The 15404-nt window shown below is 39.4% G+C and overlaps 1 protein-coding gene across 2 annotated transcripts in view; it reads left to right on the forward strand.

Moving 5' to 3' along the window:
- The window catches only part of GRM1 (glutamate metabotropic receptor 1), a gene marked incomplete at both ends in the record, with an annotated part of 190087 nt that overhangs the window by 132964 nt on the left and 41719 nt on the right, over positions 1 to 15404 (forward strand). For both annotated transcript variants that reach the window (XM_083348727.1, XM_083348728.1), the window contains one exon: positions 13230 to 13476. In XM_083348727.1, coding sequence (XP_083204853.1) covers positions 13230 to 13476 — 247 coding nt within the window. The remainder of the gene's footprint in view (positions 1 to 13229; positions 13477 to 15404) is intronic.

Consider the following 15404-nt stretch of genomic DNA (forward strand, 5'->3'; position numbering starts at 1 on the left):
TGTAGTGTTGCATACTTAGGTTGTCTCAGATCCCCTGCTATTTTCCTCTTGTACATAGCTGGTACCATGCTGACTGCGTAAGCAGTGGCATTTCTCCTTGAAATCCACAGTAGAGGAAAAGAATATTTTCCCCATGATGTCATTCTAATACTTGAACCAAGTTATCCAACTGCTATTTTATACGTTGGGAAGAAAGGTGGATTGTTCATAACTTAGTGAGAAGCAAGAAATAAAAGGGAAATGTTTAAGGGAGGGGTTCTGTTCAAAATAATTATATGAAAATCCCGTGCTTGTACTTTTCTCCCATGAAAAGGCCTACTGTAGCAGATAATTGTTCTAAACACTATTTTAATGTTTTTTTAAAAAAAATCAGGAAAAAATGGTGTGCATTTCTGCTTCACTATGCGTCAATACACTTTTGCAGCAATAAAGAACAAGAATAAAAATTTGTTTCTTTTTCAGGCTTAACTTGCCAAGAATTCTAGATGTGTTTTGAGAATACCTCTGGTCTACGCAGCATGGTTTTCATACAGTATTAGGCCAACCTGCTTCGTATGCAAACATTATTTGAACTCATCACTAATACAATGGCCTTCTCATTAAATTAGATTTTATTTTTGGATAAAGGGCACAGTGTCGTAGTGGGATATCTGTGTTTCAAACACCAGCTGCTTTAGAGGCACATTTCAAGAACCTGCAATTGTATTTTAGTGTGCCCAAGAGAAATCTCTTTATCTACAGTGCAATTTCATAAAACTATTTCAAAGTTGGAAGTGACCTGCTTTGCAGAGCATCCCATTAGTACTATCACAAAGTGAACATTTGGTGAGCAAGGGAAAGGACAAAAGAGCATCATGGGATTGTTTGCATCTCAGGAGTTGTACTCACAATATCTAAGAATCACAAACTTGGGATTTGAAGAAATTCAAAAGAGTGAGTAATGTGAGCACTCACCTCAAAGAAAGATGGTGAAATTTTAGGAGCAGAAAATAACAGGCTATTTTATATAGTACGGGAACTGAAATAGCTATTCTACAGAAAAGAATAATAGAGAACTGAAGTATTGAATTAAACTAGAAGCTGAGCATATAACTGGAATAGTCACAGCACCTCTTGATAAAAAATAATACTCCATTTGATAGTTTAAAACAAGGAGGTGGTCTGGTTGTTTTATTAGCATGTGTTGTTGGTTTTTTTTTGCTGTTTATAGAGCTGAGGTTTATCCTTCAGTTAAAGAGAATATATGTAGCACAGATTGAACTACGGAGTCCATCATACTCTGTGAGTTTGGTTATTTGCTTGCAGATGTTTCATTAATCCAACTAGGTAACATAATCAGTGCAATTAAGTATGGGGTTTTCTCCTTGTTTATATACAGCAGCTTGTCCTCTTAGTTTTAGCATGGATGTGGCTTTCTTCTTGGTAGTTCCTGATTAGGGTATATTTTTCTGCTTGCTTGTTTGCCTAGTACTAATCCCTGCTTATCTACAGTAGGTGTTGGTTGCTGAAGAGGATGTGTTCTGGTCTTTTTGTTTCCTCCTAGTTTTTTTTAGTGTCTCTTATTGTCTCGTATGGAAATATGATTTATTTCTATCTGTCTACTGATCTGTCTATCTATCTCTAATGGCAGAAAGTGAAGAGGAACTAAAGAGCCTCTTCTTGCGAGTGAAGAAGGAGAGTGCAAAACTTGGGTTGAAACTAAACATTAAGAAAACCAAGATCATGGCATCTGGCCCTCTCAATTCCTGGCAAATAGATGGGGAAGAAATGAAGGTAGTGACAGATTTTATTTTCCTGGGCTCCAAGATCACCGCAGATGGGGACTGTAGCCAAGAAATTAAAAGATGCTTGCTCCTGGGGAGGAAAGCCATAGCAAATCTAGACAGCACACTAAAAAGCAGAAACATCACCCTGTCAACAAAAGTGTGTATAGTCAGGGCTATGGTCTTCCCAGATGCAATGTATGGTAGTGAAACCTGGACCATAAGAAAGGCTGAGCGCCAAAGAATTGAAGCCTTTGAACTATGGTGCTGGAGAAGACTCCTGCGAGTCCCTTGGACTACAAGGCGATCAAACCGGTCAGTCCTAGAGGAGATCAACCCTGACTGCTCATTAGAAGGCCAAATCCTGAAGCTAAAACTCAAATAATTTGGCCACCTAATGAGAAGGAAGGATTCACTGGAGAAGAGCCTAATGCTGGGAAAGATTGAGGGCAATAGAAGAAGGGGATGACAGAGAATGAGGTGGCTGGATGGAGTGACTGAAACAGTAGGCGTGAGCTTAAATGGACTCCAGAAGATGGTAGAGGACAGGAAGGCCTGGAGGAACATTGTCCATAGGGTCGCGATGGGTCAGACACGACTTCACAACTAACAACAACAACACTGATGGATGATTTGTCTGAATCTCAAGCTTCTGGATTTAGCTTGATCTAGGTTGCCACAGATTCTCAACTGAAACTATGAGTCTGTCCATGTATTATGAGATTAAGGAGTTTTCATTGTGTCTTTTGATGCTACTTGTTCTCTAAATGTTCTCTGCTAGTCTTCTGCCTGTCTGTCCTACTTAATGGCTGTTACAGTCCTTATTCTCATAAGTAGTAGCTGACTCCTTTTAATTTCTTGGGCTACTGAGTCTTTTGGTTTACTTAAGAAGTTGTGTGCTGCCATGTGATTAGGATAGTCAACAACAGTGTTGTTTGGAGATGTTTTTGATGTATGGTAGTGTTATCCTTTCCATAGCTTGTGTTGTGCTCTAATAGATTGAGTGGTCAGCCACTTTTTTATAAAGTTGTGTGGGTATCCATTTTGTTGGAAGATGTTATATAGAAAATCTGTTTCCTTTTTCTGGTCTTCTGGTCTTCTGGGTTTCTACAGTGCATTTGTACTTGTCTAAATAATGTTCTTACTCTTGCAGGAGGTTGGGTGGTTACTTTGATAGCAGAGCACTTGCTTAGTGTGAGGTGTTTTTCAATAGACTTGCGTTTCTAATTTGCCATCATTTCCTTTGTTGAAAAGAAGAGGAATGTGATGTTTTCTTCTTCCCTTGTGAATTTTATTCCTTTGAAGATGTTGATAGTTTTGTGTGACTTCTCTAGTTGTTCCTTTTTTAGCACGACAAAGATGTTATCTACATACTAGATCCATAATTTCTAGACACTGCATTACGGTCTCTGTATAAATTCTGAGACTGGTGATCCCATGGATGTTTTATTGATTTGTTGGTATATTTGTCCAGAAAGCTGGAAATAAGTAGTGAGACAAAGATTGATGAGGTCCATGATTCTGGGTATTTCATTCTTAATGCATTTGGTTAGATTGGGTGTATTGTGTCACACTGCTGCCATGGTTTCTTTCACTAGTTCTGACTCTATGGACTTCAAGAGTGCTGTGACATCAGATGAAACCATAATTTCATATTTTCTATTTTTAGGTCTTTAATTTTCTGGAGGCATTAGTGGTGAAATTGATGGAATATTTACTCCCCTCTGTGCCGTGTCCAAGACCTCCTAAGAAGGTGGCTAGTTAGGCAAGGATGTTTTGTAATAATAGGTCAAGATGGTGGTGTTAAGCAAGAGGAGAGGATTCTTATGTAGGAATATTTTGCAACAAAAAGAAATAATGAATAAAATGAGTCAAGGCAGATTTCCCTACCCTGATTATCTCCAGATCTGCAGGATTTCAGTTCCCATAACTCTTATTATGACTGGTGAGTGTGCTTAAATCTAAACTCCAAAATATCTGAGAAAGCCACATTTAGAGATGCATCTCTCATTTATCTAACAGCTGATATATTTGGTGCCTGAAAGATTCAGCAGTTTACATGCTGCGTTTGTATGTGACAGCACTTGAAAATGGACACTTCATTCCTGTCATATCAAAAGTAGTACCATCAAGATGACTCAAAGCCTCTAATATGCCTGAATTTTGTAAATGAAAATCTCATATGAACAATGGGGGAAAAATGATGACTTTGAATTTCAGAAAAAAAATCCTTGATATAACGGTATTAGCAAGAAAAATAGAGGCCAGATATACAGGAAAAATGCACATAAATATCATGTTTGTAATAGCAGCCACAATAGTGAGCTATTTCTTAAGAGTAATGGGTTGTGTGGATGACCTTGGGGAAGGAGGGGAAGAGATGCTGCCTAGAAAACAATTAGGCAAGAAAAGCAGGAGCCCCACACTGACTTAATGTTCAGAGAAAGAAAGTTAGGAAGGACCCATCCCAATGGATAAAGCAGTTAAAACTGGCAACAGGAAACTTGTACCTACAGGCTTTTAAGTTTCTATCAATGCATACAGTAGAATTAATTCATCTAGTTCTGTTTCCTGTCTGGTTTACCTAAGAGGGATGACATTGGGGGAATCCTACAGTTACACTAAGGGTCCAAATACCCATGCTGGTGATGACCTATAAAGCCCTAAATGGTATGGGTCCGGATTATTTACAGGAGCACCTTCTGCCGGCGTCAACTTCCCATCGTCCTGTGTGCTCCCACAGAGAGGGCCTCCTCAGGGTGCCATCGGCCAGGGAATGCCGACTGGTGCCCCCCAGGGGGAGAGCGTTCTCTGTGGGCGCGCCTGCCCTCTAGAACCAGCTCCCTGTTGAGCTCCAGATGGCTCCTGACCTTCGCTCCTTTCGCCGCGACCTGAAAACTTGGTTATTTGAGCTTGCCGGCCTGGACTGAGGGTTTAGGGTTTAGGATTTTTAATTTTTAGAATGTGATTTACTTGTTGGGGCTAATTTAATTTAATTTATTTTAACCTTGTATATTGTGTTTTAACTGCCCTGTACACCGCCCCGAGTCCTTCGGGAGAAGGGCCGTATATAAATTCAATCAAATCAAATCAAATCAAATTCAGGTCATCCTTCCCCTGCCCCAAATAAATGTATGATGCTCCAAACTGGATTAGAATGATGGCCTCAGTTTCCCCACTTCCTAAAACCTGTCCAGTGCACACGGTACTTAAAACTGAGAGTGCTTTTCTTTTGGGAACTGCCTGCGGTGTGAAGATTTGAAATGTTACAAGTGTTAGATTTCATTGGAGGAGAGGAGAGAAAGAAATAGATTTAGGGGATTTCCACCTATGTTGACCTTTCATAATGATCCTGATCTGCACACAGGGGAGATGGGAAGGTCACTGTGCTGCATATTCAATATAATGTATAGCTTGATACTAAATGTGATGAAATTGTAAGTAATAAGTGAGAGTTTTCTCTACGGTATGATTCATTGGTTGCACAGTTATGCCAATGGGAAAGAGAAATGCCTTCCTTTTTGCTGATCTGCTTCTGAATCAGCCTAAGCAGTTTTCCTCAGTATTACCTCAGGAATGAGGTCAATTTGTTTACGATAATTCCTGCATGTCACTTGTTAAACCTACCCTTTATTTTTCCTTATGTCACTTTGTCGCAACCTCATCAGCTGAGGACAGATCATTTAATGCTTCTGATATAATCCCTTGAAAATTAAATGAAATTGCTAGGGTGTCATTGTAATGTTAACCTGGTCTAAATTTTAAAACATCAGTGTTATTGTCAGCTGAAGGAGTGTGGGAGCTGAATGTTCTACTTTCCCTAATTTCAAACTCTGAGCCTGAGAGGAAAAAGAAAGACAATATCAAGATGGCCGAATAAATAAATGTACCTTCTTGGTTAGAGACTATATCAGTGGTGGGACTCAAATATGTGAAAAACTGGTTCTCTGTATGGATGCTGCTTCTGGAAGTCCATTCTGGGCCTGGGCAACAAAAAATTAGCTATCAGTTCTGCTGAACTGGTGTGAACTGGCTGAATCCCACCACTGGACTATATAGATTTTCCCCCCTTGGTGAGTGGAATGTGAGTTACCCAAATCCTTCTTAGTAATGAAAAAACTGAAAAGTACAGTAACTTCCAAGCTGCTTAGAGTTGAATGACTGAAACAGCATAAAAGCATTCAAATAAATAAATACACAAGTGAGACTGGCTGAATTTAAAACACCCATGAACCTTTTCGTTGTTGCTTGAATAAAATGTTGTCACTGATCCAAACACTTATTTAAGTTTAAGTTTTGTTCTATATCATAGCTGATCCAAAGCATTCTGACAGGTGGATATAAACTTCACCAAGTTGAAAAAGAATCAGATGATCAGCTTGTTTTTCTCCATGTTAGACAGGTAACAATATAAAGCCAAGTATGCTAGTGAAAGGACAGGGTTTTTTTTTTTTTTGCTAAATACGTTCTGAGGTACCTGACAATGTGAGGGGGAACTGATTGTCACCTCAGCTCTGAATAGATTTTTAATTTTTCTGACTGATTTTTGAACATGTCAGTTAGTTAATTTTTCATCACTTGTATAATAATTTCTCAAAATGTAGCAAACGTGTTTACTGCATCTCCTCTATAGGCTTAAGAACCTGACATCAGTTTGTGTAAATCAGGTTCTCTTTTTCTTCTCCCTTCCTGGTTAATTCCAAACATGAGCTAGTTCACTTGTCTAAACATGTATCTGTTAAAACTTGGCTGGCATCAGGCAGTGAGTGATTACTAAAACGCTACACTGATCTTACTGTGATCTTGTCACAGTTGTTCTTATTCCTTCTTTTCAAAAATTAGTTATCTCTTTTTTTCCTTTAAAAGAGAAACTGATCCAGATGGTTAGAAAGCATGGCTATCAGTGGATGTGTTACAAATTGGACTGGAAATCAGAATGATAATAGGAAACAATGGAACTTCAGAAAAGCAATTATAGGGACAAATGATGGGCTTAAGCCACAAGAAAATTCAGATTTCCCCCCCCCTTCATTAAAATTTTGCTTTGTCACCATGAAGTGACATTCTGAGGAACAGTCTGGGCCCTTTGATATTGATCTAAATATCCAATCACTACGTTTTATCACCTCTTTGAACATTCTGCCTATCAAAGCTTTTTTAGGCATGTTAAGGATTATATCTTCAAATCTGGGTATCTTTCTTTAAGAAGAGGTAAGAGGTAAGAAATGTGTTTGTGTACACCCCAGCATTTTATAAGTTTGCACTAGAAAGTCAGCTAATTCTGATTGCAGTATCTGACTGATAGAATCCTTCTCTTGTTTAATGAATTCTGTTTCTTGATGCACTCAAGGGAATCTAATTCATAGTTTGGGATTCAATATATTAAGGTGTTGAATATTTGAGAATCTTTTGAAAACAGCTTGTTGTTTCTCAAGAAAGATATTCTATTGTTGTTCAGCCCTCAGTAGGATTTGTATTAATAATAAAGAATGGGGTTAGTAATGAAAGTACAAGCCTAGTGCAGATATATCTTTAATAGGCCTGATATCTATGGAGCTTCTTAATCATCCAGGTTATAGTTGTCCTAAGGATGCTTTTTCACAATTCAACATTCATGAGTAATGCCATCATTTAGATATAATTTCCCACTTAAGCATCCTTCTGACAAAAACAAATATGCTACTTGCATGGGAAATGCCCAAGCAATATGGCTCAGATATAGCAGCATCTGATCTCAATCTTTGCAGCACTATGTAAGGAAGTCAGTATCTAGAGTCAATTTGGGTCACTGGAGAACCACTGCTGTCTGAATTGCAAACATGACAAATGAACCGTGCCTACTGCTTCATTGCAAGCTTGTTTCTCATAGAAAGATCAGATCAAGATAATTTGGGCATAGTTATGAATGCTGAAATGCTTAATCAAGCTTTCATGCTTGACTGACTGTCAAAATATCAACCTCCAAAACATAGCCACAGTTTTCTTAAGGCAAGTTTTAGGATTTAAAATGCTGTTCCTTCTTTGAACCATAGAGGCAGAGAGTTTGCCAAGAGCTTTATGTCACATCTAGTGCAGACAGCAAACAGGTCTTCTTCTGCAATAGCGCAATAGACATTAGGTTCATGGTGAAAGGAAATCCCAAAATATATAGAACTATCAGGCCCTGCCCCAAATTTAAATAACTGATGACAAATTTCAGGAGTATGGACTTGGCTACTCATCTCTTAATCCACATAACCATATGGAGATGAAATAACTTTGAGCGTGAAATACCTTTTAGAGCATCCTGACCTGTGCTAGCCAGCCCCCATTTCGAGATTATCATCAGAGGCCCTTCACATTCGCCAGCTACCAACGGATATTTGCTGGTCCATTCAAAAAGAGCACAGTTTGTTAATAGTGATGGAGATTCTCCATCATCCAGGTCATGGTTGTCCCAAAGGTGTTTTTTCAAAAGACAGTTTTAACTTTCTTGGGTTTCTTTTTTGTTGAACACGTTTTGCTTCTCACCCAAGAAGCAGAACTGAGGAAGTTTCTTGGATGAGAAGTGAAATATTTTCAAGGAAAAGCCAACAAGGTTTTGAAGCAACTTTCAATTTTTTAATAACTCTTCACCCCAGGAATTACTTTCCAAATTGCCAATTGTGCCAGATGCTGTTATCTGTCAACTTTTGGCTGAAAAACCCAACTAAGAAAAACACCAGAGCCATTAATTACTCTAATGTAATCTTTAATGACCAGAATAATTACGGTAGGTTTAAAGTGAAAGCTAGCTCTGAAGAAACGTTGAGAATTGAATCTCCTCCTCTTCTCTCTGAAAGTTCAGGTCTCACTGTCCAATACATTGTTGTTGTTGCTAGTTGCGAAGTTGTGTCCATCACGACCCCACAGAAAATGTTCCTCCAGGCCTTCCTGTCCTCTACCATCATCTGGAGTCCATTTAAGCTCACGCCTACTGCTTCAGTGACTCCATCCAGCCATCTCATTCTCTGTCATCCCCTTCTTCTCTTGCCCTCAACCTTTCCCAGCATTAGGTTTTTCTCCAGTGAATCCTTCCTTCTCATTAGGTGGCCAAAGTATTTGAATTTCAACTTCAGGATCTGACCTTCTAAAGAGCAGTCAGGGTTGATCTCCTCTAGGACTGACCGGTTTGATCACCTTGCCGTCCAAGGGACTCGCAGGAATCTTCTCCAGCACAGCACAAGACATTGTGGGCTGTCCCCTGACACCACTGGATGACATCGCCAGGGCTTGCTGTCTTGGAAGAGTGAGGAAAATTCTCAGGGATAACTCACACCCTGGACGGTATCTCTTTACTATCCTACCATTGGGTAGGAGATATAGGAGTATAGCCAACTGCACCAGCTTTTATCCATGGGCTGTTAGGCTTTTGAACGGGAAATAATTTTTTATAAATTTTATGCATGATTGACTTGCGAGACCGGTGTGTTGTGCAATTAGTTCACATGGTGTAATAAGATGGAGGGTTTGTGTCACTGTAAGCTGGGGGGTGGGGGTATGAAGGGAGGCTCAGCAAATCTCAATGTATACATGGTTGTACTTTGACAATAAAGGTTCATTCATTCATAGTTCAAAGGCTTCAATTCTTTGGCACTCAGCCTTTCTTATGGTCCAACTTTCACTGCCATACATTGAAACTGGGAAGACCATAGCCTTGACTATACGCACTTTTGTTGGCAGGGTGATGTCTCTGCTTTTTAGTGTACTGTCTAGATTTGCCATGGCTTTCCTCCCGAGGAGCAAGCGTCTTTTAATTTCTTGGCTGCAGTCCCCATCTGTGGTGATCTTGGAGCCCAGGAAAATAAAATTTGTCACTACCTCCATTTCTTCCCCATCTATTTGCCAGGAATTGAGAGGGCTGGATGGTATGATCTTGGTTTTCTTAATGTTTAGTTTCAACCCAACTTTTGCAGTCTCCTTCTTCACTCGCAACAAGAGGCTCTTTAGTTCCTCTTCACTTTCTGCCATTAGAGTGGTATCATCTGCAGATCTTAGGTTGTTGATATTTCTCCCACCAATCTTAATTTCAACTTTTGATTCATCTAGCCCTGCCTTTCTCATGATGTGCTCTGCATATGTTAAACAGGCAGGGTGACAGTATACAGCCTTGCTGGACTCCTTTCCCAATTTTGAACCAATCAGTGGTTCCACGTCCAGTTCTCACTGTTGCTTCTTGACCCTCATATAGGTTTCTCAAGAGACAAATAAGATGGTCTGGTACGCCCATCTCTTTAAGAACTTGCCACAATTTGTTGCGATCCACACAATTAGCATAGTCAATGAAGCAGAAGTAGATGTTTTTCTGGAACTCCCTAGCTTTCTCCATGATCCAGCGTATGTTGGCAATTTGATCTCTAGTTCCTCTGCCTCTTCAAAATCCTGCCTGTACTTCTGGTAGTTCTCGATTCACATACTTCTGGAGGCAAGTTTGTAGGATTTTAAGCATAACTTTACTAGCATGTGAAATGAGTGCAATGGTGCGATAGTTTGAACATTCTTTGGCACTGCCTTTCTTTGGAATTGGAATGTAAACTGATCTTTTCCAATCCTGTGGCCACTGTTGAGTTTTCCAAATTTGCTGGCAAATTGAGTGTAGCACTTTTACTGCATCGTCTTTTAAGATTTTGAATAGCTCAGCTGGAATACTGTCACCTCCACTAGCTTTGTTGTTGCTCAGCTTTCCTAAGGCCCATTTCACTTCACATTCTAGGATGTCTGGCTCGAGGTCAGTGACCACCTCATCGTGGTTATCAGGGACAATAAGCTCATTCTTGTATAGTTCTTCTGTGTAATTTTGCCACCTCTTCTTAATCTCTTCTGCCTCTGTTAGGTCCTTGCCATTTTGGTCCTTTATCATGCCTATTTTTGCATGAAACATTCCCTTCATCTCTTCAATTTTCTTATAGAGATCTCTGGTCCTCCCTATTCTATTGTTTTCTTCTATTTCTTTGCACTGTTCATTTAAGAAGGCATTCTTATCTCTTCTAGCTGTTCTCTGGAATTCTGCATTCAGTTGGGTGTATATTTCTTTTTCTCCCTTGCCTTTCACTTCCCTCCTGTCCTCAGCTTTTTGCAAAGTTTCCTCAGACAGCCATTTTGCTTTCTTGCATTTCTTTTTCTTTGGGATGGCTTTAGTTGCTACTTCTTGTACAATGTTGTGAACCTCTGTCCAAAGTACTTCAGGCACTCTGTCTATCAGATCTAATTCCTTAAATCTATTTGCCACCTCTATTGTATATTCGTCAGGGATATGATTTAATTCATACCTGAGTGGCCTAGTGCCTTTCCCTACTTTCTTCAGTTTAAGCCTAAATTTTGCAACAAAAAGCTCATGGTCTGAGCCACAGTCAGCTCCTGGTCTTGTTTTTACTGACTGTATAGAGCTTCTCCATCTTTGGCTGCAGAGTACATAGTCAATCTGATTTCTGTGTTGACCGTCTGGTGATGTCCATGTGTAGAGCCGTCTCTTGGGTTGTTGGAAAAGCGTGTTTGCTATGACCATCGTATTCTCTTGACAAAATTCTATCAGCCTGTGCCCTGCTTCATTTTGTACTCCAAGGCCAAACATGCCTGTTATTCCAGTTATCTTTTGGCTTCCTACTTTAGCATTCCATTCCCCCATGATGACAAGGACATCATTTTTTAGTGTTAGTTCTATAAGGTGCTGTAGGGCTTCTTAAAACCAGTCAATTTCATCCTCTTCAGCACCGGTGGTTGGTCATAGACTTGGACTACTGTGATATTGAATGGTTTGCCTTGGATTCGAACTGAGATCATTCTGTCATTTGAGGGATTGTATCCTAGTATTGCTTTTCCTACTTTTTTATTGACTATGAAGGCTACTCCATTTCTTCTGAGGGAATCTTGCCCACAGTAGTATACCTGATGGTCATCTGAATTAAATTCACCCATTCCTGTCCATTTTAGTTCGCTGATTCCTAAGATGTCGATGTTCAGTCTTGTCATCTCTTGTTTGACCACGTCCAGCTTTCCTGGATTCATGGATCTTACATTCCAGGTTCCTATGGAGAAAAAATCTTTACAGCATCGCACTTTCCTTTCACCACCAGATACATCCACAGCTGAGCGTCCTTTCGGCTTTGGTCCAGTCGCTTCATTCTTTCTGGCACTACTAGTACTAGCCCTCTGCTCTTCCCCAGTAGCATATTGGATGCCTTCTGACCTGAATGGCTCATCTTCCAGCATCATATCTTTTTTCCTTTTGGTACTGTCCATGGGGTTTTCATGGCAAAGATACTGGAGTGGGTTGCCATTTCCTTCTCCAGTGGATCACATTTTGTCAGAACTCTCTGCTATGACCTGTCCATCTTGGGTGGCCCTGCACGGCATAGCTCATAGCTTCATTGAATTACGCAAGCCCATTCGCCACGACAAGGCAGTAATCCATGAAGAGGGTCCAATACATATCCTGGTAATTATTATGAGAAGGTACTTTAGTTCGCCAAAACAAAACCTCTGGTCTCATGATGATAAGGACACATGTGGATTCAAAGTTCACCCCTTCTCCCTCCCTGCATCTGTTGGCAAGCTAGAAGCACACAGTGGTCCTAAAGGCAATAGGGTTCATAGCTTGAAAGTATCTGTGTTTCAAAAATACAGAGGTCTGCTAGATGGCAGTAACCTATACAGAAAATGTTGATGCTTTATTGCCATCTCATAAACATTTGATTTTTTTGCATCCCAGATATAGTAGTCCCATCTTGAACCTTTGAAATTCCTTCTGCTTTGCGGATTTTCCATTAAATTATATGAGTAGATGAGTTCTTTTTCTTACAGTGGCAGACTAGATGTGGGGTGTTTCTGCTTTAATATTTTACTATTTATTAGTATGGTGCCTTTAAGCAGCTCAGAGACAAGAATCCTTATTTATCAACATCACCCATGCTTTGCAATACCCCTTCCCCTGTTGTTGCTTTTATTTTCGAGCCAGAATTACTTTTAAAAAAAATCACCAAAAGTCATACTGGAAATCAATAAAACCACTCCACCTTCATTGCTACAAGTTACCCTGTGTGTGGTTTTAGAATGATTAAAGATAGGAAGGCTTGGACTAATGTTTTCAATATTCAAAATGTAAAATAAATAAATATATCATTTTCACTGCCGCATCACTCCTATAAATTTTGATACTATGCAACAGCCTCCAGAACTATTTTGGAAAATACATTGCCCCACATTGTTTTACAGCAGGGGAGGGAAATTTGCCATATTTCAAAAGCTGTTAGAACAATAGGATAGCCAATGGTGAGAGATGTTGAAGATCAGTTACAGTTTGAGGACCAAAAACCTGGTGGTTTTGTGATGGGAGTATTTGAAGCAATGGTGGAATTTATTTAATTTTCTTAAACTACTGGCTGTCTAAATACATTCTGGAAAAAAAAGTTATTTTCATTTTAGGAGTAACATTTTGTCTTCTGATTACAGGCAATGAAAGCTTAGAAGAAAACTATGTCCAAGACAGTAAAATGGGATTTGTTATCAATGCAATCTATGCTATGGCTCATGGCTTAGAAAACATGCATCATGCCCTTTGCCAGGGCCAGGTTGGACTGTGCGATGCTATGAAGCCAATTGATGGAAGCAAACTTTTGGAATTTCTCCTAAATTCATCATTCACTGGAGTCTCCGGAGAAGAAGTGAGAATTGATGAAAATGGAGACGCTCCTGGAAGGTACAACACTATAAGATCATCATTGTTTATTCATCTTAAGTCCGAACATAAATGTCTGTGTTGCTACTACTGTGTACTACTTGTAGTATACACAAGAACATTCCATGAAGGCAATTAAAATGAGTAAATAAGATCTCTCACAAGCATAATTGTGGACCATAAGGATTTATTTTCTTCTTGTTTCACAAATTCAAGGTGGCCTTAAAAGGCATGAGATGTTCTTTCAGAAAAGAAACAGGGTAGTGGAGATATACCAGTTCACTGATATCAGTGAAGTACAAAGGTGGCTTGGCTTGGCTTTGTTCATAAATTCATTCATTTCAATTCAAGAGCTTGCCTTCAGAAATCATGGGCACTCCATCACTGGAGGTTTTTAAGAAGAGACAGGACAGTCACTTGTCTGAGATGGTATAGGTTCTCCTGCTTGAGCGGTGGGCTGGACTAGATTATCTCTAAGGTTCAATGTTATTAAAGAAAACTATAGGTATATTTCAAATGAAGGAGGAAAAAACTCACAAAGAAGCTAGAAGAGTTATCTTCTTTTACCCCATTCCTCAAATCTGGATTGACTATAAAATAGCAAAAGGAGCCTACAGTTATCTTTTAGATATAATTAATAAAAGCCCAGATGATAAATGGGACTAGTGTATGCAGTGTAATTTTCTTCTGAAAACATGAGCAACGAGATTTGGTTTACATTAGTGACTAAACTTGGCAAAGCTGTCATCAAATAAACATATCTTGGTCCCCGATAACAGCCTGTTTTCACTTCAAAGACATTTAGAGAAAGTCTTCTGAAAATATTTATCACCTGCTAGATTCATATAGGAGTAACTAGGTTTTTTTAAAAAAAAAATATCCAGGTTCCCAATCTCTAAGGGGCTTGAAAAGTCAGTGCTTTGTATTTTGGCTTGGAAAAAGTCTCAAGTCAGCAAAATCCTAGGTGGTCTTGGTGACCTTGAATACTTTTTTACCACTTTTGATTAATTCCCCAGTTGCAGCCATAAGTAGAAGGGAAGGATCACTGCTCTGTGTGGTATGTTAGATTGTTTTCAAAGATGACCCTGAATATTCTTTTAATGAAGAATTTAGTTGCTGGAATCTCCTCTGGTTGAGTTGTTCATCTTTCACTCATTCTAAATAATGAGATTGGATGCCTGTTTGCTTCTTCCCTCGGTTTAGGGGTGCTTGTCTTCATCTTGAAATAATCTGAAGCCCAGATCCCTACAGGAACATACTCAATGTCTATAGAGATTCTCAGTCATCCAAGTCATGGTTGTCCCAAATGTTCTTTTTCAAAAGGCAATTGGACTTTGTTTTTCCTTGAAGACATTTCACTTCTCATCCAAGAATCTTCTTCAGTTCTGACTGAATGGTGGATGGAAGGATTTATATTCCTTGCAGTCATCTGGTCATTAGCATTCTTTCTGAGAGTCATTGAGGCCACTTGGAGGCACAGTTGTGCCCTCAGGGTCACCTGAATGGGAAAAGCAAAGTTCAGTTGCCTTTTGAAAAAGCATCTTTAGGAACATGCTCTCTTCTAGTTGTCTACATGCTCATAGCTTAACAACTGTCAAGATTCTCCTCTGAGTCCCCATTAATATCATGCATTACACCAGAATACTCTTCCTAAATATAATTTTATCAATGGCAAGCTCAGAACTTCTCCTTTGCTCCAGCATTTTGTCATTCTTAGACCTTCAGGCTGTCTTTTGTTGTGCCTAATAGTTACACTCCACATTTTTGTTATCTACTCTTTTTACTATCTAGTATTCAGTGTAAGTGAATACGTCTAGTGCCACTTTGATACTTTACAATTAAGAAGTATTTCAAACATAGCGTCTTTGTGCCAGTAGAATCAAAGACTTAATTCATGGGTGTCTTTTTTTGGGGGGGAGGAATGAGGCATGAGTGAAGCTCGGCTGATT

The sequence above is a fragment of the Vipera ursinii genome (assembly GCF_947247035.1).
Source record: "Vipera ursinii genome assembly, chromosome: 1".
NCBI classification, from domain to species: Eukaryota; Metazoa; Chordata; class Lepidosauria; order Squamata; family Viperidae; genus Vipera; species Vipera ursinii.